We start from the raw sequence: 22,286 nt of genomic DNA, 5'->3' as shown, positions 1-22,286 counted from the left end.
CTTCAGAGCATCCTCAGCTATTCTGAATGTGGGACTTTGATTATTCCCTGTGACATAAGATAGGATTATCTAAAATAAAACCAATTAGCTGTACAGAAGTAAAATATGATTGAAAAGGGGAGAACTTGGTGCATAAACTCTAAAAATTTAGCCCTGAATGCATTATGTTCCGCAGCATGGTATGTTTATGGCAAGGTAACGTACTATTTGCATTTTGTTTTTCCCATGGGGATAGGAATTATTGCAGGAATTCTGGCTTTCTGACAGAAGTTCCCTTTACGAAAAGCAGATGGAATCTCAGGGTCCTTTCTGTTTGTACGTACTTGCCATGTTTCAGTCTGTTGATTGTGTTTTAAACATAGGTTGATGTGTTTTCTTCTTTTCTAGGAGACGACAGAAGTCTTTCAAGCTCGTCTTCAGATACCAGCCACTCAGATGTTAGTGTTGGGAGCAGATTGACAATTTGGCCTGAACAGTCTTCAGCCAGCACTTCTCAAGAGAGTCATGGATTGGCAGCTGCAAAGGGCATTTATCTTGGGGAAGAAAAGACCCTTCCAGAAGGGGCACGTAGCACCACTAAACTGCCTCCAAAGCCCCTCAGATCCAGACAGCTACAGGAAATAGGTCGTCAGAGCTCTTCTGACAGTGGAATAGCTACTGGTAGTCACTCTTCTTACTCTGGAAGCTTCTCTTCCTATGCTGGCAGCTTGGACATTTGCCATGGTGATGAGTTTGGATCATTGCTAAGCTTGCCATTGAACTTTCCTTCGGATCAGAATTTATGTACTTGTCCTCACAGTGAGCCCCAGAGAGGTGCAGGATCAGAGTATCAGGTTCCCAGCTCGCTCAGACATATTTACGATATACCCAGGAGTTTGTTACAGGCAGCTTCTAAAGATATGCAACCGAAGAGTGCAGATTCCACGCTATCCAAGGACCAGGCCCTGTCACCTCAAGGTGCTAGTGACCCAAAACTGCTACTACCACGGAGGGTACCTGAGCACAGCCAGGACAGAGGGAGGCCTTCATCCTCACTTGCAGAAAGCAGCAAGGACTCAAGTGATGAGACATATGTGGATTTTGTTTCGAGGTGGTCAGACACAAAACCACAAGGACAGGTGTCAGACTCCAAAAGTAGTGAGTTGTCACCACCTAGTGGGGCCTCAGCTGACCCCTATGACACATGTAGCCCCCACCTTGGGATGACAAGAGCTCTTTTTTCAGCTTGTCCAATCTGTGGTGGACTAAAGGTAAATACCTAACACTGAGCAGATGCTAACAAGCCTTGCTTAATATAGCATGATTAATATAAAATGATTTAAGTTGCAGGTCATAAATACTATTGTTTCCTTTATAATTTGAACAAGTAATAACTTTTGTGTTGTTTATGCTCAAGTTGAGAGGCTTAGCCCATGGTTTGCTCAAAATCTGTGCCTGATCAAGAAAACACTGAACAATATAGGCCATCGATCATTACTTTTAAATTGGTCAATTTTGGCTTTCGGTGTATCTGAGTGGCTTACAGTGACAGAGACAGAAGCTTTATAGGCACTGAGAGGGCTGAATTTGTCATATAACAGTAATTTAGCATGAAGGACATTGATGTCTTGTGCTGCTGGTATTTCAAAAGAAGAAAGAAGGGAGGTCAAATAGTATGTGCTGCTCTTAAGGTGACCACAGTTTATCTTTTTATTTTATTGATGTTTTTATATTCTTTATCATTGTTGTTTGAGCATGTCTTGCACAAGAAGCCAGGTTTGCAAAACTTCTCACTGGGGAAATAGAAGATAGTCAAGTCAGCATGGCAATCCATAGCAGATCAAATAATCCAGTACTATAACTGGCCAATGACAGATACTTTAGAGGAGGTATATAAAAACTCATTAGTGGTCTACTACCAGGACAGTGTATTTGCAGGAAAAATTATTTTTGATCACCAGTCACATAAAGACTTAAAACCTGAGTTATGGAGATTCACAGGCCTTTCTAAACAGATTTGCCAGTATCTGTAGGTATGACTTTGATATTCTTATAAATTCTTTTTGAACCCTGCTAAATTCTTGGCTTTTTATGGCAGTAAGCTTTGTACATTAATTGTACGTTGCATGAAGAAAATGTATCTGTTTTTACCCATTCTGGAAAAGACTTTTTTTGTGACTGTGTTTGCTAAACTACAAAAAGGTAAAGCTGCTTGTGTTGGTGAGCTGTTGAAAAGCTGGGAAGGTTAGAGGGAGTGCTCAAATTAGGGAATGTGTGAAGTAGGGATTCAGCAAGAGAGACTTATGTTTGAGGAATTAAATACTGCCACTGAAGTGTGTACATTTTAGATGAGCATGTGAGATTACATAATTCACTGCTATGAAAAGGGTTTGAGCATATAGTAAGTTATGAAAGAAAAATTAAAAGATTATAAACTTGAGGGATTATTTTCTTTTCATGAGGTGTTTCATGCATTGGCATCATTGACTGCCTTCACATGTCTGAAAACTAGAAAATGTTGTCTGCCTGAGGTGCTTTTGTAGCCTCTGTAACAGCACCTTGGACGTTACTTTGTCATGTACTTGCACCATTTGGGCGGTAGGGAGACACTGGTGTGACAGGCCTTATAAGGTTGTGTCTACCATTGATCAGTAGGATCAGTGTTCTTCCAAGACCATCCTTGCCACCCATCTGCACCAAAGGCCCTCCTAGCCCTCTAGCCTAATTCTGAAAGCTTGGCTGGATGCAAGGGCCTGAGATTCAGCCTCTCACTTCTGTTCTTTCTGCAGTGCAGGCAGCGGCTTCCTGTGTCTGCCGCCTGTAGTTAGAGAGAAGTTGGGAAAATTGCACAAAACTGATTCTTAGAAAAGCTCTGCTTTGGGATCAGAAAGCTCCAAGATGGATTTGTTGTGGGCAGTGAGGAAAGAATTTAATGTACAGCTAGCTCACATGGTCCAAATGTTTCTGAGTGATCTGAATTGTCAGTTTAGACATGAATTTGTCAAATTTTCCCTGGATATCTGTGGCAGACAAGAAGCTGAAAATGAGTATTCCATTGTATATCTTCAAAACCATTAAAGACTAAATTATGTCACTACTTCTTTAATTGCCTGTTGACCCCAACAACACACACACCCACATCTTTTATTGCAAAGTGCTGTCAGGTTTCATGCTGTTTCTGGTTGCCCTGAAAATATCAGTTGGCAAGAATGTCAGGGATTGTCAATATTTAAACAAATTTAGCGAGAGAAACTCTGGTGCAGCCCTCTTACTAACTCTTGTTTTAGCATGAGATACACACATCTTACCTTTTTTTTTTCTACCCATTTGTAAGCAGTCAGGAAAGAAGTCTCATTAAATGGAATGATTCATGGGTTTGTTTTTACTTCTGAAAGAAAAATTAACCTTTTGATACATTGTCCCAAACTGTCAAGATGAGTTATTTTAGCAATATTTAATGTACACTGTCTTTGGCTTTTCTCATGATGAATATGGTGAAAGCACAAATCCATATGCTGTAACTAAAAAATAATTCTTATCTTTGTGCTCTAAACAGAATATGCTTAAGATGCAGTTAGGGCCAGGAGGAGTTGATTTATGGATTAATGAAGACACCAGGTTTTCACATTTATTTAAATTCATGTTCAAAAGGCTTTAGTGTGCCAGTGTTTGGAGTTCCTTTGCAATTTCAAGTTAAGCTGTTAATTAAATTGTGTTGAAGGTTTTTAAATGCCTACTATTTAAAGTGAGTGAGTGACCTGAGTAGAGGAGAGTCTACAGCAGTAATAAAGGATATAAGCATTGGTTTGTTTTCTGCCCTGTATGTAAACTTTGGCAAATCGAGGTTAGGTCTGTGTGTATTGGGAGTTCAGCATGTGAAGAGTTGGAGACAGGTTGCAGGATGAAGACATGCATATGTGGAAGGCATGGTGGCGTTCATGATTGGGATTGACTTGGTTAAGAACCACCTGCTCCACTAATGACAAGGATGGTGATGAACGTAGGGAGAGCATACCGTGGGAAAGTGCCAAGTTTCAAACAGAAAATAGGGCAAGGAAGCCTTTCTGCTTCACTCTGGATGAAGAATAGAACCAGCATGAAGAAAGTCACTAAATATTGCTTCTATTTTTTCTATATTGTATTTCATATTAGACATTGGGGATTAATAAGCAAGCATGCAGGGTGTTTTGCTTTCTGTTGTATGTTATTGTAGTGTGCTCAAGATGTCCTTCTCTACAAACTTCACAAGGTGTGCCTTTGCTATGTAATTTTTGCGTAGGTGATTTCAGTGCTGTAGATGATTGCAGAGATGAATTCTTTGTGTATTGTAAGTATATTTTAAGCTTGGAATGTTGGATTGTTATGGGATTTCTGAGTAAGCTGTAGAGATTTATTATTAGACTTTACTTATTACATTTTCAGCTACTTAGCTAATACTAATTTGATGAATAGAATTTCACTGTATGCTTGTTGCTCTGTAACTTCATTTGATGCTATAGTTTGAGAAATTATGTCAACCTTTTTTATAGGGTGTTTTTTTTTTTTTTACACCACCATTGTTTGTAAATTTTATTAGAAGTCTGAAAAATAAAATTATTTTCCAACTCTTTTTGTCCTTTTCCATCTGACAAGTACTGGTTTTAGTTTTGCTTTGCTTTTTGTCCCCTGACCACCTTCTTGCAAGTTGAATTAATATGGAATGATTATGGCTGTCTCTTCACACTACTTAGTTTTCTATTCAAATCACTGTTGACAGCTTGAAATATGCGTATTAGTAGGAATGACTTTTATGTATGTCTAGCTCAGCCTAAACTCATATTTATGTCAGTGGGAGTTCTTATGTATGTAGAAATATAGTCCTGATTACTGCTTTGGTAGTTAATTTGCCACTATAGAGGAGAAAAGAAAGTGTCAGTTTGTGTGTGTCTGTTATCATCAATTCTGTATTGGTGTTCAGCCATCTACTTTAGTTGCTCATTTAACAATACCAAAACCTCCTTGGTGACAATGGTCCCAAATTAGGAGCTGGTCTACCCAAATCCTCTGCGAGGTATTTGTATAGTTCCTGCAACCACAGTAACTGTATGCCTCAAACTTTGAATCTCCCAGCATATCTAAGCGGAAATACAGGAATGCTGTGGTCACGATGCAGAAAAGAGGTTAGGGGTTTTGTCAGGTAGCAGGATCCACAGCGCTGAGTGGCTAAGAACCCTTCCCTACACAGGATAGGGAGATCTGGTACCTGCCTTGGGGGGATGTGGATCTCTGTTTAAGTGGAGAGTTGCTTTGATAAGCTGATGGGAAATTTACCTCTTTTAGTCTGTTCTGTAGGAACTGCTTTATTTTGCATTACAACTGTGAGGGAAGGCATGTGTATGTCTGTACTGTGATCCTTGAGCAGGCACTTTACTCAGTTTATTTAATCACGCGGCACCATGACCCTGCAGGGCTTGTTAATCACATGCAGCCTTTTGTGAGTACAGAGTCTCTGAGTAGATCTAGAGCTACTACGAATGTCTGTGTTTCCATTGTGCATTGTAGACCAGGGAGAGACTAAGCCTAGAGAAAAGCAAGGCTAATGTGTCCTCAGGCAGAGAAGGGGCTTGAACTCTAAAGAACATCTTGCACTGAAGTCTGTTTTGTGGTCTCGCCTGGACTGATTTAACCAAGGTCATGAACAGCCTGTAACTGGGTTGGGAATACAGCCTTTATCTTCCAAATCCTGTACTTCCCCCTTAACCCTGGATTTAGCTGGTGTGTCTCCTTTCATTGTAGACACTGCTTTTGAAAGTGGTAAAAGAGATGGTCTATAAGGTGTAAACTTGTGTAGTGACATTCAAGAAATAGCAGCCGCAGACTGCGTTGTCACATCTATGTAACTGAGAATGTTTTCAATTTTTTTGTCTTTTAATCAGGTACTTTTCTAATGTAGTATTAAAATACATATTAAAGAAATCACAGTATATCGTTATATACAGCTTTAATGTAGCTATTTTTTTTTCTGTTGGAGCCATTACCTCTTTCCCCATGAGACTGAACACCTTATGTGTTTATCCTGTAGTGTGTTTATTTCCCATCTTTCTCTGAAAGTATGGGAACATGATTATTTGTAATTACACGCCTTTTACATCTCTTTTCAAAGATTTTTTTTTTCTTTTACAGTATTGATGTGTGATGCTGTAACATTTTATGCTTCCTCCCACCTTCAGAAAAGCTACAGGCTGTCTAAATTCTCAGTTGAGAAGGATGCATTTGTAAGCTTCTACGGCATTGTTCCTACTTATATATCTGCTCTAATCTCAGAGCTCTGGGCAGTTAGGCAACACACACACCTTCAAAACTGTAACAGGAACAGTTTGCACCTCAGAGGAATCTGGAAGTCAGTCATCAGTATTATTGACCTGAGTGACAGTGTGTTTGTGAGAGTCTCGTATGCTTTGATGACCATTGATTCTGGGTATTATTGGCTTTTGGCATGAATTAGAAAGCTTGCATTTGTACTCTCTTTTAAGATTTAATTACAATTGTTTTTCTTTAAGTCCTGACTGTGATACATTAACCTGCAGTGAGGTGCATCTTCCATAACATTTAACACCACTAAATGAGGTGACTGGACTGGACCATAATTTGGCAATCTGGCACTTTACATACATTACTGTTGAGATGTTGCTTATCAGCAGTTCACAGGGGAAGGAAGATTTTTTTTTTCTTCTCAGTTTACCACTGTTATTTTGTACAATATTATAATGCTTCTTGGCAGTAGGCTTCACTCCCAAGGAATCAAGAAGAGACCCAGCTTCCTTTTACTTTGTTGTTGCTGGTAAGGGCTCATATAAGTGACACGGCTCTTCCAAAGCTTTGCTTGGAGGAGTTCACTTAATAGGTATGTCTCTGGATTTGAGATAGCACAGTAAAATACAAGACATGCCAACCATACCAGAACTGTGCAGATCTGACTTGCTTTTGGCCCTGTAGGAGGCTTTCTTACCTATTACCTGAAAAATAATACAGAAGATACTCTCCATCTGTCATGAAAGAATCCCCACAGCATTTGTGCTAAGAATAAAGGTTCTAATCTGAATTCAGAATAATAAGAATTAAGCTCTTGGCACTTCTTGGGATCAGGCAGTAAGTGGAATAGATAGCCTGTGGTCTGTAATTGGAAAAGAAGTGCCTGCCACAGAAGCACTGGTAAGTGAGATGACATTAATAATGTCAAGAGAAGACAGCATCTTTCCTACATGAGGGAATGTAGACAACATAGCTCAATGGAATTCATTCTTCTGTACTAAATAGAAGTGTTGCTGGATTGCTGTTCTGTCAGAGAACCAGTGAAGATATTGATAAACCACGGTATTGACCTTTTATACTCATCAGAATGAACAAATGGGAAAATCTACTTCCTCCCCTAAATACAATCAAGCTGGATAATAGCTTTTATTATTACTACAACTGATATCTACTTCTTCCTCTGTTGGGAGCAATAGCTTTTCTGAAGAGAGAGGAAAAAAATGTTTTGAAGGAGGAGGAGTCTGACAATAAAAGCTGGAAAAAATTACTCTCTTTGGAATGTAGGGTTTGTGGGGGTTGGGTTTTTTTGACCTAGTTGTAAAGAGACTGATCAGATTGCTTGGAACGGCCACAATGGGAAAATGGAAAGCTTTTTTTCTAAATAGAAATCCCTTTCTTTCTGGAAAAATTCTACAGAATCCTATGAAGTGTTAGCAGACACTTTCTATCTCCATTTTCTAAAAGGGAGGAAGTAGAATTCACCTGCAGAGGAAGAAACCACAAAAAGAGATTAGGAAAGCATGGATTACATTGAGCTGAACTCAGAGGGAAGCAAATAACTCCAGTGGCAGCCTTGGATTAAGTTTCCTAGGTTTGATTCCCATGTGGTTCATCTCTTTCTGGAAGAGCATAAACAAAGTTGCTTTAAAAAACCCTCAGTTCCTTGACTGGCATTTCTACAAAATTTTTGTAATGTCTACTAACATTATATTTTTAAGATCATGGATTAAAGAATGCTATGCAGAAAATACTCTGTTTTGATTAACAGTCACTGATATCAAAGTAATTGCGTGGTTCAGAAGGAACTGGCGAGTATCAGTAGGATAGCAATCATTTGGATGGGATGTCTGGAGGGTTGACAGCAGCTCACTGTGAGTAGATGAGAGAATTGAAAATAGACACTCAGTGGGGGTGTGACCTTTCCTACCAACCATTTTTGACAGAGCCACTTAAAACTGGAAGTATGCAAATTAGAAGGATGAAATGTGTTCCAACAATATTACACAAACTGTGCTTAAATTTGTCCACAACTCATGACAAGACATGTGATTGGAATTAGTTTTGGTAATTCATGATGCCCAATATACTTACTTCAAGATATCTATGGAAATACTTTCAGTCTGGCTGATAATATCCCATATGGATTTGTAATCAGATTAGAACCTTAAGGTATCAGTTGTGTAGCGGTTGTGATGTAGGCAAATTCTTACTGTTTCTAATATAATTGTGCAACCCTATGCCAAGCTGTATTACTTTGTTCATAAAGAGCAAATACTTTTTTCTAATATTGGCTTAGTAAAGTTTAATAATATGGTAACAAGACCTTCATATGGGTAATGTGATTTTGGCATTTGTTAGCAAGAAAATGGCAAGTGTGGCAACAAATTCACTCGATAAAAAATTGTTTATTACCTGCTCCACAAAAAACCCACACTGAAATCAATTTGAGGAATGAATCACTGAAGAATATTTATATGTTCAGGACAGAATGAATACTTCCCATAGGGAGAAGAGTTAGAAAATGTGGGTAATCCATTCTGGTATAGAAATGCCTGCCAAACAGTTTTGAGGATGGACTGTTTTAGTTGCCTTGTGATTTTATGTATCGCTTTATTATACATAGTTGTGAATGCTTCTGCTGAAATGCTAGGGAACTTGTCTACAGAAGAAAAGAAAGGGAATTCTTTGAAAGTCCACGTAGTAGATGGGACTGCCAAATTTACCTCTCATGCAATTGTACAGTTCTGATGAAAATGTCCTACTGAGGTCAGCAGAAGCTTTTTTGCAGACTTCAGGGGGCTTTCCTCTGACATTTTTGAAAGAAGGGCCACTGAAATCAGTGTAATTAAAACACTTGCTTCATAAGAGAATTGGGCTGCGTGTGAGTTAAAAGAAATAAGGTGGATCTTAGATATCTAAGAGAGACAGATTTCAATCCCTGCCCCGTAAGTAGAAGAGTGGGGTTGATTGCTCTGGACCTCAGGAAATACAGAAAGAATCCATACTAAACTTTGATGTTCTTGCCCTGCCTGGCTTAGTCTTGGATGCATTTTACAAACCTGCCTGTTATGCTATAAAGCTAGTTGTCTACTGCAGACTCCTGGCAGCAATTTGTGATGGCAAAGTGCAGATGATGGTGTTTTGGGCACTGTTTCACTTTAAATAGGAGAGGAATTGCCCACCCCAGGGTGTGCAAGAGACATAAGAAGCTTGAGATTTGGACTGATTTAGGAATTTTGTGTTACGGTTTTATTATTGTGGCTCTGACCAGCTTACCCCAGTCCATCTAGGTGTAATATCTGTATCTGGATAATGTTTACTTCCCAAGGCTATTGTCAGGACTGATGGGATGGTGTTTGTACAGTACTTTGGATGTGGACAATTCAATCCAAGTGCTAAAGATTGTATTAAATGTGATGTTTTTCAGGCTGTAGTGAGAGACAGAAAGTTGTTTGCCTTTCATGTGAGCTGTGGACAGAAAAGGAACTCATTAATAAGAGATACTAAAGAAGAAATCCACCTGGCAGGATGGAGCAGCTGCTCTACAGTTGGTTTTTTTTTTAAATGCTGGGAACTCTATCACTAGTTTTTATAACTTCAACAAATAGTTCAAAGCCATTTTCTATTTAATGAAAGATCACAGAGCAGTGGCACTGAATACATTATTTCAACAGAATTTTTTTTGTGTGTGTGAAATTGAGCCTGAAGAATGGTGCCTTTCAAGAACTGCAGAGTTACTGGAAAGATGTTATTAATGCAGGAACCTTTACAGTCAGTGGATTCAGAAAGTCTACAGCTGAGATCATGGCAGTTAAAAATCAGTTCTTTCTAAGAATGGGATTAGCCTGAGGGTTGAGCAATCTTTTAGCATTTAGAAAGGAGCAAGATATCAAGAACATGCTTGAGGATATGGCTGAAATTCAAGCCAAGTTTTAACAACAGAGGAAGAAAAGAAAAACATAATTGTATTACGTTTTCTTCATGTATTCTTTTCTTAAATCCTTATGAAGAGGCATATTGCATCAAATCTAATTTTGAAAATCTTTTTGATGCAATGATTTTTTTTTCTTTAATTTTTTTCTTTTTTTTTTTTTTTTTAGGTCAAAAGCGATTTTGCCTGAATAGGGATTAGGTAAAACTCTGAGCAATTCCCCAGTAAGAGGTGTGAGAGCAGATGACCACAGGGAATTTCTGGAGCAGTTCAAGCTATCTGAGGATCTGCAGTTAAATATTTCAGCTAGTCCATTTTCCTGTCTTAAGTAAGTAGATACTTAGCGTTGAGTTTCCTTGGTGCTGGCTAAACTCAGCTTGAAGTGTAGGACTTCTGGGTCAGAACCAAGGTGACAAAATGATACCTTAAAGTTACTGCACCTGACCAACTCAGCAAATCTTTTTACAGTGTAAAAAATGCTCTTTAACCCACTTTTTATCAGTTGCACACAATCTTTTCTGTTCTATTCCTGAGTGAGAGTGTGGAGGGAAGGACTTGCTTGAATTCTGGCCATCCTTGCTAGTGCGGTAACATTTTGAATCTTGAAGGGTTGCTTGAAAAACTAATTTGCTTCAGGGAGTAATTTAACCCATGGGTGTAGGACAGATGTGTGGGGAAAAATGTTATGTGGAGCCACTGTTGTTTTTCCATCCCCTCTCCTTCAGCTCCAGTGAAGTTTGATGCATCAATGTGTCTGTAAGAACACATAAGTTTTGTGTGTGTGTAAAAGTTGGGTGGGATGGGGATGTTAAGATCAAAACAATCAAAACAAGTGACTGTTAATGTGATCCATGTGATAAATGACAGCCAGGATGGGGTGAGTGAATACCAGTCTTACATACAGATTCTAGGCTGCAGTAAAGTCCCTTCACTGCATACAAGCTCTGCTTGTATGTCTTCCTTGGCATTATTTTTTATGTATTTCCATGTTTCCTTTCCTAAAGCAGGGTAGATGAAAGAAAGCTGTCCTCGAGACTTTCTCTGAAGCAGTTCAGTCCCACACAAGTCCAAAGGGTAGATGGAAAAGGGGCTTTAAAGTTGACTTTGTGCTCCTAAGTCTTGTCACATGAGGATATTGGGCTATTCGCAGTATAAACTGCAGCAGCCAGCTGTCAATCAACTGAAATGACTGTTTCAACAGCTGGGAATCAGTAGGACATGAACTCTGGCTGTGTTCCCTCTCCCCTAGCCACATCCTCTGCAGTAGTCTGGATTCTGTGGAATCCTCTGCTAATTCAATGCTGATTGGAAGCAATTTTGAATGTACAAGAAATTTGAGCCTGGAAAATATTAAGGAAATATAAACCTTTTCCAGATCTGGTTTATTACAAGGACAGAGAAGTGCTAAGTGGGCTATATCAGGGCTAGTAACTGTATACTTGAATCCTCTGTAGCACGAGGAAAACATTGCCAGATTAAGTTTGCCAATTCATCTCATTCCTTGAAACACAAAGTCAAGCAGAACACACGTGCTATGGAGATAACTGCTATAGAAAGCTTTGGAAAACTACAGAAATAATTATACCTACTAATTCATAGCAGTGCTCTCCGATATAGGAGAAGCCTGTGAGCAACCCCCATGCATAGTTAAGTATCTGTATCCTTTGAAGCTGTGCAGTTTAATTATAGTTTCATTACCTTTGAGAAACCATAATTTCAGTGATGGGCTGGGGATAAAGGAAAACACTTGTCTTAATATTGCTATTTTGAGCTTTCTCTCCCTTACTTGTCCTTCTAGTTCTGTCCATTTCTTTCTAATAATGATCATTGATTAATAATATTTTTGTGGGAGAAATTGAGTAACCTTAGCTGTAAATGTGAGGTTGAAAAAGAAGGAAAATGAATGCAAAGATCACATTGCAAGGCTTTCATTTTTATTCTTCATAGACTCATAATTAAGCCTACTCTAGTTCTCTCTCTGTGTGGAGCAGGATGCACAGGTTATAACAAGGATTCTTTTCTTCGTGTCTGTATGTGGAATGGGCTGGAAGGAAGGAATCAAATAACTAGTCTAATGTAAATTGGCATAGCTCCATCGGCTACAAAACAGGCCCAAGTGTATTTTTAGTGCAAGCACAAGCTAAGCTCACACTGTGGAACAACACTCTTTGGAGGAAGTAGAAGGAGGAAAAGACTTTTCTTAGGGCAGTCCCTAGGTGAATGTTTCAAAATGGTAATTACAGCTTAACATAAAATTTCTCCATCTCTAAGAATCTGTAGAGGTACGTTTAATTTGTCTTTAACATCTGAGATTTTACTTTGCCAGCTTTTGAAATATTTTCACAGTTGAGCCCTTCTTTATTTACTGTTTGTCACTGTAACTGTAGAGTTGTAGTTAAACTCTTTATTTGCAAAAAAGAATCCCTTTGTGGATAGATGACTTGGATTTTAAATCTTGCTGCAAGCAGAAAACTTGAGTAAAAGGGATACTTATGCACTTTTGTATACTTGGTGGAATTAATTTTCTGTTAATCAGAAACTTTTTGACAAGAACAGTTGTGATAAGTTAGGATAATTCTCAGTGCAGTGGCATAAGAGCTATTGCTCACTGAAAAGTGTAAAATGTCTCTTATGCATGTTGGTTGGAGCTCATGCCCTTTCCTCATTAGAGAAGGAATGTCTCAGTGTCAAGAAATGAATGAATTATTGGACCTTTTGTCTTACATGTCTCTTCTGGTGTAAATTTGCCATAAATTGCTCCTTTGCTAATCAAGAGAGCAAGGCTATTTGAATCTCTTTGTAAGTGTGTGCATATGTGTATATGTTAATGATTGTTCTTTTAATTTGAGTCTCTCCAAGCTTCTGGCTAAACAGTACTTTTGTATTGACTTTTAAAATCTTGAAATGGGCTAATGCTCCTACTGCAGCAGAACTCTGTTGTTTCTACTGGGATGTGCTATTCTAAGAAAATGTAGAACAACACCTCCCATTTGTCAAGCCCTCCTAATTTCACAGGTATTTCTGTAGTACTGAGATGCACAGTTAGTCTTGTGAACTTCAAAATATAAACGAAATGGATCATGTGAGGTGTTGGATCCAGTCTATGTGCACTTTGCCTCTCCTGTTTTTTTTACATGCTGAGCAAGAAGAATGAGATGAGAGCACCACACTGCTTATTATCTGCACAGTAGAGTCAAGTCTGTTGTTATTCATACCTGTTTAGGCCCCATCTGAGCCTCATTTTCAGTGGTATGGTAGTTTTGCTGGAGTCTCTGCCTTCTTGGTGCAGAATGAGTGGAAATTAACAGATCTACTGTACAAGGAAGCTCAGACTAGCAAATGTGGGGAAACTGAGTGTATTTTAAATATCAAATATTCTTGTAGTAGTGTAATGCTACCCCCTATTGGAAATTTGAATATATGGAATATAAACCAGAATACATGGAACTGAAGCCTCGTTGACTTCGTGTACATTACTTTGTTTCCATTGGACTTGATAGGACTTTAGAAGTGCCATTCTCCATTAAAAAAAAAAAAAAAAGAAAAAGATTTTTTGGCATAAATAGGAAAGATGTTTTCTCCCCAGTTACCAGAACTGAATTCAGTTTAAAATAATCTTCTTTTATGTTAAAATACAGCTGTAGGCACAGATGCCTGCAATTTTACTGTCTTTCTATAAGAATACAAATAGATAACCTACGTTGATTTTTATTGTTCATAAACATCTATATATTCATAAAGGCCTTACCACTTCTAAAAGAAACACATTCTGTCTTTTTGCATAGCTAAAGCTACTGTATACACTGTTATTCAGCTGTATCCTGAGTAACAGCACTTGTGTTCACCTGTGAAAATGTGAATGGTTAAAGCAATGCTGTGCGTGCACTGCTGAACCTTCAACAGTCAGGACAAATGCGTGTTTGAACTCTTTTGCTTAAGCATTACACCAGGAGTTTCTGTATGTACCTTAGCAGAGAGGTGGTTTAACTAACAGCAGGCTAGCTGAACAAGGTTCTGAAAACGGGAAAAGGGAATGTAATGTTGCTATGAAAACATCTCTAAAAAGTTGACAACGCTATCTTGAATCGGAAAATCTGCTGGGTGTCTTATGCTTAAACTAAAAATTTTTCCTTTTCTTAAAATTCCAGAACAGCTCTGCTGCTGTAAACCATGACAGCTCAAATGAGGAGTTAGCGGGAACAATGTAGCTGATTTTTATTACCTGGAGGAATTGGCCATCTTTATTTTGACTCTAAGAATATATGATAAGCTGAACTTTAGAGTGTATCAGGGGTATCTGCCTTAGATCTTAGACCTCATGGTTGGAGAAAAAGAAGTTATAATTTCTGAGCTGAGTGTATTTGATGGTTTATTTTAATGGCAATTGTGTCAGGAGTCTTTCATGTCCTGAATGGCAGAATGATTGTTATGAGGTACATCTGGTGAAAGATGAGGCAGTGAAGGCTGATGTTAATACATTTTGTTATGTATCTAGCATCAATTCGCAGAAGTATTTGTTCAGGCTTCTGTGCTCTGAAATCAGGAGATGCTGTGCCCCAGTAGTCAAGTTTGATGAATATAGTCTATGATATTTGCATATGGTGTTTTTATTTTTTGTGAAGGATTGTTTTTTGTTCCTGCCTTCTAACTCCTGCACCAATGCATGTCTGTCCATGTTTATCAAATACATTGAATTAAAATTGGTCTCAGAGGCAACTTGCTATGTCTGGTCTAGCCATTTCTTCTGGCTGTCTGAATTCCTCGGCCTAGTCCTGGCTCCTGCTATGAAAGTCCTCCTGTATCATGAACTGGGAGTGAAATGTGTTCTGATCATGCTCCTGTGTCTTTGTGCTGTGAGGTCTGTCAGGAAGTTTAGATAAGATCATCTGTTCAGCAGCATTCATAATCATTAGTGTCCACCTTTTCATTTGAGTTGCTTATAGAGATCTACGGTATCTCTCTCTGCAGCTTGTCACTGTATCTGTCCTTACAAAACTTCCATGAAATAACACAGTGCTTCTACCTGTATAGAAACCAGTGCTTCTGATTTTTACCTGTGGTTAAGTAGGACAGACTCTCAAATTCACAGAAGTATTTAGTAATCTTGTTTGACCTGGAACCATCATACCAGGTTTTTTGAAGGACCGTGAGAAACTCAAACCTTATGAAATTAGTTTAAAAAATTGTAAGGCAAACCCAAAATCTGTGTTTGAGAGAGGTGGCAGAGTGTCTTTATTTTATTTATGTTTCTTAAGTTGTTGTGGTTTCGGGCATTTCTCTAACCACAGGCTGTCTAGCTGATATTGGTGTTAGGGCAGTTTATGATGGTTTGGTGGTGTGTGCCTTCAGACTTTGCCATCTACTTGGAGTGAGTGTTATTGCTTTGGGTCAGCTGTACGTGCTCTTGACTTTGTTTTCTGTCTAGCAAGTATGCAAGCTTGACTTGTAGTAGTGCCTGGAAACACACACAAACTTCACTGATGTGTTTACACCAGGTATTTTATATGCATTGGGTGGTATTGCACAGCTGTTTTCTCTAGAATTCTGTCTAAATACTTTTGTACATAATGAGATATGTATGTGATGTTAAAAGGATGTTATTTAGGTTGAAAAGTTAAGCCCCTTACTGTTAAGGAATTGACAGATTTACAGTTGCTCATGCCATCTTGGTTTTACCCAGACATGTGTCCCTCTCGTGCAGTGAATGAGGCAGATGTCCCCTGGAAAAAATGGTATGTGACCACGTAATTGCATTACAGTTCAGTTGTTCAGCACACTCCTAGTGTGACCTTTTGGTATGTAGTAAATCTAGGTCTCTTTTTGAAAAGCAAAAGACAAGAGCAAATCATGTGCCTTGACGTGTCACCTTCCCCATGCCCATATATTATCAGTAGCAGAGCTTGAAATTTGACCCTTCAGCATTGCGACCAAGACTCCAACCATCTGAATTTCAGGGCTGTTGCTGCTAGCTGGCAGCTGGAGATGGCTTTTGTCTCAGGGTGGAGGCTTGGCAGCTGGATCCAGATACCGGCTTTTGTGGTAGCTGTGGCAGAGGACTCAGCCCAGCTTTTCTTTCTCTCCCTTGAGTGGACAGTTTCAGAGCATGCTAAAGGCAAGGTGTGTCATTTTTGGAGCTAATGGTCATATTCTGATGCTGATGGTCGTATTCTGGATTGAGTGGCAAATGGCTCATGGCTGCAGGTGGCTGGGAAGCCCACAGCAAGAAGCAGAATGCCCCTCTCAACAGAAGCATATTAAAATCACAGCTGAAGAGTTCCTCTGTAAAAACACGAGAGAGAGAGAGAGCAGATGGGTACACAAATCTGGACCAGAACTAAACAATACTTTTCATTCTTTCTCATGTCTTGTTGTTTAAACAATACCTGTAACTTGTAGATGAGTTGAGCTGTGATTATCCCACAGGCTTTAGGAGGCGTATTTTAATGTGACACAGCATGGCTTGCCAGTGCCACTGAAATTGCCAGCTTCATGCTTCAGAAAATAGCTGATGTTTGGGCTTGGCTGAGCAAACTGAGATGTTTCTGAACTGACTTCAGCAATCTTTCTGTAAGCCGACAGTTGGCTTGCGATAGATGAAGCTGAGTAATCAAAGTTTGTGGCTGAAATTGGAGCCCTGCACCTGAAGCATGCCATGGGCAGGAGTTTCTGTTTAATTAGTAGTTGCTACAAAGGATGGTAGAGTTTAGTAATTTTGTATCTTTTGTTGAGAACCTCATCGACTGCTGGGCACTGTGAAACAGCCCATCAAAGCAGATGACCTTTAAAGGTTGCTCCATGTGTCTATTTATTGACCTTTCCTGCAAACTTTTTTTCTCCTGTCGCAGTCTAAGCATTCCAGCTTTAAACTTTTCTGGTGATTTGCTCCAAGAGTAAGTCATAGTCTTTAATCCTCATGAGGAAAGTACCTTAACTGTCAGTTTCATTAGGGACTGGTTTCTTTTTGCTGAAATACCTGAGCTTTGCAGAACTTCGGACATGTTCAAGAGTTTTTCTTTTCCATTTTCTAAAAGCAATTGACACGTTTCTATTTTTGTGATTCTGATTTCAAAATCTTCATTCAGGATTTCTCATTGGGTCCTTTGCTCCTTTGTGAAGTTGCTGACAGTTCAAGATACTGTTGTAATAAACTATATAATGTAACTGTAATCTGCTGTCTCCCTCTATGTACGAACTACATGAAGCAGTGAGAGGGATTGTGATGAAGGGCCACCAGCTATATACAGCAGGCATGAGAGTGTTCATTATTAGAGAAGTCTGCTTCACAGTTTCTGCTTTTCAGGGACCATCCTCTGGATTTTGAGTCATGACTTTGATGGTTTTCTGTTGAAAAACTGGATGTTTTGCACGGCCTTGATACTGCACAATAGCTTTAAAATGAAGGGAGAGGGAAAAAAAATCTAGATCATATTTTCCATGAAAATTAAGCATCTGACCAATGTTGCATTCTCTCTGTTTGAGTGCAATTTTGGCATGTGCTGAATAAAAATCTCACAGTTCAAATAGTTGCTTCTGTTACTGTTGAGTATGAATTCCTCTTTCCTAACAAGAAGCATCTGGGAGCCTCTCAATTATGTTGAGCCTTTCTTCTTCTAGTCTGAGGACCCAGACTGGGGCAAAAGTTCATACATGTGCTTAGACTAAAGCAAATGACACCTAAAAAATCATAGAATCATAGAATAGTTTGGGTTGGAAGGGACCTTTGAAGGTCATCTAGTCCAACCCCCCTGCAATGAGCAGGGACATCTTCCACTAAATCAGGTTGCTCAAAGCCCCATCCAACCTGACCTTGAATGTTGCCACCTCTCTGGGCAACCTGTTCCAGAGTTTCGCCACTCCCACTGTAAAAAAATTCTTTCTTATATCTAGTCTGAATCTACCTTCTTTTAGTTTAAAGCCATTACCTCTTGTCCTATCGCAACAGGGCCTGCTAAAAAGTCTGTCCCCATCTTTCTTATAAGTCCCCTTTAGGTATTAAAATAAGGTCTTCCTGGAGTCTTCTCTTCTCCAGGCTGAATGACCCCAACTCTCTCAGCCTGCCCTCATAGGAGAGGTACTCCAGCTCTCTGTTCATCTTCATGGCCTTTCTCTGGACCTGCTCCAATACACTCACGTCTTTCCTGTGCTGAGAACTCCCTTACTAGGTTCAGAATAATGGAGCTATAATAAGCTGCCAAACTTAGATGAGCTGAAAGAAAAGCTTTATTTCTAAAGATACACAAAGGGAATTACATAAGCTGTGACTGATGAGGTGTGTCTGAAACGTTGACAGTTATCAGGCAAATGGCATTTCATTCCTCTTGCCAGTGATGACGGAGCCCAGCTCAGCATTACAATCTACAGAAGCTGATCTACTTTTTCTTGGAAGTGTGGTTTCCTCCTTTTTAGGAGGAAAAAATATGAAACAAAATTGGTTTGATTCTTTGAAAATACATGCTTTATATTCAACAGCTATCTATCAGTTCCTACTCTTAGAGCCAGTAATGGGAAGGATTAGCCTTAAGACAATATTTTCCTTCTTTCTTTTCTGCCCCTCTGACTCTCAGTCTCCCGGCTCCCTTATACACCACAGAGATGAGCTTACAGAGCAGTTGTGATGCCTTTTGTCACTATGAATCTGGCAAAACTTCTTCCAGAAAGAGGAAATTGTGCAGTACAGTATCTTTGCTCCTTGCTGTGGAGCTTATACTGGAAGATCTGGACTTTGGGACTTATCTTGTGTCCAAAGACTAAAACTCCCATTAGCAGAAGCGGAGCAGGATTGGGTATGTAGTCCATGGAAAGTGGTTTGAGTATAAAGAGAAAGGTAGGCATACTGCTCTTTATATGGGACAGTATTTGTGTCTGATAATTTTTTAAAATGAGAACTGATCTGGTAAATCATATATTTCATGAAATTTAAAGTGAATGAAACTTTGAATGAAATAAAATGAAACTTTAAAAGAAAATAGAGGGAAAGAAAGACAAAGATATACCAAATATACAGAGAGAGGAAAAAAGTAATCTCATTTTGATTGTAAAAAGGATTATGTACTACGATGGTTATTTGCACACACAGAAATAAATGCCAAGGCTTAGGTTCTGTTTAGCTGTTTAGGGCAACAGAGCTAATCTTTGAATAATGATCCAGCATATCAAACTAGTGGGTTCTCCTAACATCTATCATTGAACTCTACCCAAGATATTTGGAAGCAGAACATAAAAAATGAATGTCATCTGACAGCAGCCAGATCACTACCAGAGTTAAAATAGCCCTGGACATGTAGTCCATGATGTGTGACATATAAGTGGTACATATCCGTTTACTGTGGGTGTTGTAGTGATGAGGTTGTTTGAACTAACAACCATGCATCACATACTTCAGCACTCAGCTCTTGGGTCACAGATAAAAGAATCTACATTAGAAAGATATTTAACTTATATTTATGAGTAATATTATGAGATATGCAGGATTTAGATACTTGCTTTGTTGGTTATTGTCTGAATATCGTAGCAAGCATAACAAAAGCATATTATTTGAGTGAGGTCACTTACCCCTTTTTTTCTTTAGTGTAATCATATGGTAGGTTGAGACAAGTATTATACTTTGCATTTGAAAACCATGCATTTACATTTGTACGTTATGCCATAATAATTTAAAAAGTTTCTTCTACAGACAAAAGCATGTTTTGTCTGAGTTTTGTAGAATTAAAAAAGATAGCTTTTAAGTCTCTGATGCTGTTCTTTCTACTGACTTGCCTTAGCGGTAGCCATTGTAAGTTAGCGAAGTCTCTGCCTTACAGAGGATTGCAGCAGGAGGCCTCAGAGTTGCAGAAATAATAGAATATGATGCATTGAAATGGAAATGAAGACAACAATCTTACAGACTGGAAAAATCACTTGATAACAAAAGACTGGTTTTATTTTTGTTATTATCTCAGACTCACTTTTTTTATCTAATCACATATGATTCTTTTAGTTACTTGGTGCCTTTCATATACTCCCTAAAATTTCAATGATATTTTATCAGTGTCCCATATCTGATGTAATTTCACACATCTAACTTCTGTGTGCCTTTTTGCATCTTTCTTTGTCAAGTATAATCTAATCTTCTAATAATGACTTTAAAAGTATATTTATTTGATGTTATCTGTCTAGCCTTTATCAGTTTTCTTATCTTACCTAATTTGTACATTTTTATGAAAAACTTTTTAGAATTTATTTTATAAGAGTGACTAGGAGTTCCAGGCATGAAATAAGACTCCATTGTTGAACAAACTGTACCTATGTTAACAAATGGTCTCTCTTTAATTTTCAGTTATTTCCACGTCATATATGATGTGCACAATAAAAGACAAATGATGGTTTGAATTCTCACTCACATTCAGAGGTCAGACAGCCCCAATGATTCATTTTAACTTGCATTAAGCAGCACATCACCAAAACAAAAAAGTTTCTGCAACTGAAATATTTTTAATAGTTTGGCATTGCCAACTTTTTAATCCTCATTCTTACAGAAGTGCTATACTTGTGCAACACTGAGAGGAGGGAAAAATGGTAAAACTTCATTTGCAAGTAAATCAAATAGTTATAACTTGAATTTACAGGGGGAGCAGAGCTGTTTAGCAAGTAGGACTGTATGCTATTTTGCAAATAACAACTTTGCTATAAGGTGAGAAGAAAACCAATCATTATAAAAATATTCAGTTTATTCTTTGTTTCTTTGCATTACTGTTGCTTGTAACATTTACAATGATGAAAGAGGACTCCTCTCAGGGAGATCATGTATAAACAAAGAACCAAAATGCCGTTCTTTCTTCAAAGAGCTTTCAATCTCATTTCAGGTTTTCTGCTTTCTATACTTTATTTCTAACCATATTTTTGCCATAATTTAGGATATTCTGATGTGTAATGCATTTATAGAAACAGAGTTAAAAATATTTTTCCAACTTGCTATCTAGTTTCATGCATCAAGCCCATGCTCTGAATGACAGCAAGGCTGTGCAGATTAATGAATCTAGAGGCAAAGGTGAGGAAGGTAAAGAAATTTTTTTTTTCCCCTCCCAAAACAATTTTTGATTGACTTTGTGAACTAAGTAACATCCAGTTCCCCCCCCATACCCCACAAGTTACCAGAAAAAAACCCTTTGTTTTTAAAAGCATGAAAGTTGCCAGAAAGTTGAGAGATCCTTTCTTATCAGCAAGATTTGCTTTTCATGCACCTCAACACTGTAGTCTGCCACTTTCTGTTTCATTAACTAAGCTAGCAGTTGCTACCTTCAGAGGCAGCATAATCTGCCTTACATCCACAGATGTAACCAAAGTCAGGGAAATTATTTTTTGGTATTCTGTATTAGTAAACCCTGAATAATTACTGGGGACAGGAAAAACAGCATTTTTCAAGTCTGCTATAAATAATAGTGACAAAAAAATCATATAAATTCTACTGTGATGGAAAAAAATGTTACCTAAATATACAGAATTCTGCTTGTAATGGACTCCAAAGTCCTCTGCCCTTTATCTGTGCATACTTCTGCATATTCCCCAAATGAAAGCAGCAATTTCTGTGGTGGCATGCAGTAACTATAGAAACAAATAACATCCACTGTGGTTAAATTAATAAAATGCTCTTTTTCTGAAATGCTGTGGGATGGTTTTTCTCTGTCAGAAGTGAAATCTTGGCCATGTTTCTGATTTCCTCCCCTTCTACTCTAAACAGTTGCTCAAATTCAGTGTCTCATATATTAAAATATACAGCTAGCATAAAAGCTCAAGTAAATACTGAAGCTGTACATTCCACATTTGCAATAGGATCAGGCAGAAACATCTTACATGTTGTGTGTTGAAAGTTGTTCTGTGTTGCAGATTTCAAAACTGTATTTAAAAATTTTTTTAAAAACCTTACCCATCCCCAGTTGATCCAAGTAAGCTCTTTTAATGTATATGATATTGGCAGAAACAGAATCAATGTAATCTTTTCTAATCTTTTTCTGGTTCATTGCAAGGTGCATCAAATCCAAAGAAACCCTTTCCACTTAACTTTAACTGAGTTTGGATCTAGTTGCTAGCTCTGGCAGTTTTTTGTGAT

The 22,286-nt window shown here is 38.4% G+C and overlaps 1 protein-coding gene across 1 annotated transcript in view; it reads left to right on the top strand.

The window, feature by feature from the left end:
• The window catches only part of DOK7 (docking protein 7), a 64,443-nt gene that overhangs the window by 25,210 nt on the left and 16,947 nt on the right, over nucleotides 1–22,286 (top strand). The window contains exon 7 of the mRNA XM_010583513.1: nucleotides 388–1,250. Within this exon, the coding sequence (XP_010581815.1) occupies nucleotides 388–1,250 (863 nt within the window). The remainder of the gene's footprint in view (nucleotides 1–387; nucleotides 1,251–22,286) is intronic.

The sequence above is a fragment of the Haliaeetus leucocephalus genome, unplaced genomic scaffold (assembly GCF_000737465.1).
Source record: "Haliaeetus leucocephalus isolate CR32 unplaced genomic scaffold, Haliaeetus_leucocephalus-4.0 Scaffold906, whole genome shotgun sequence".
Taxonomy (NCBI): domain Eukaryota; kingdom Metazoa; phylum Chordata; class Aves; order Accipitriformes; family Accipitridae; genus Haliaeetus; species Haliaeetus leucocephalus.
The sequence above is the reverse complement of the archived record's forward strand: the minus strand, read 5'-3'. Positions and strand labels throughout refer to the sequence as shown.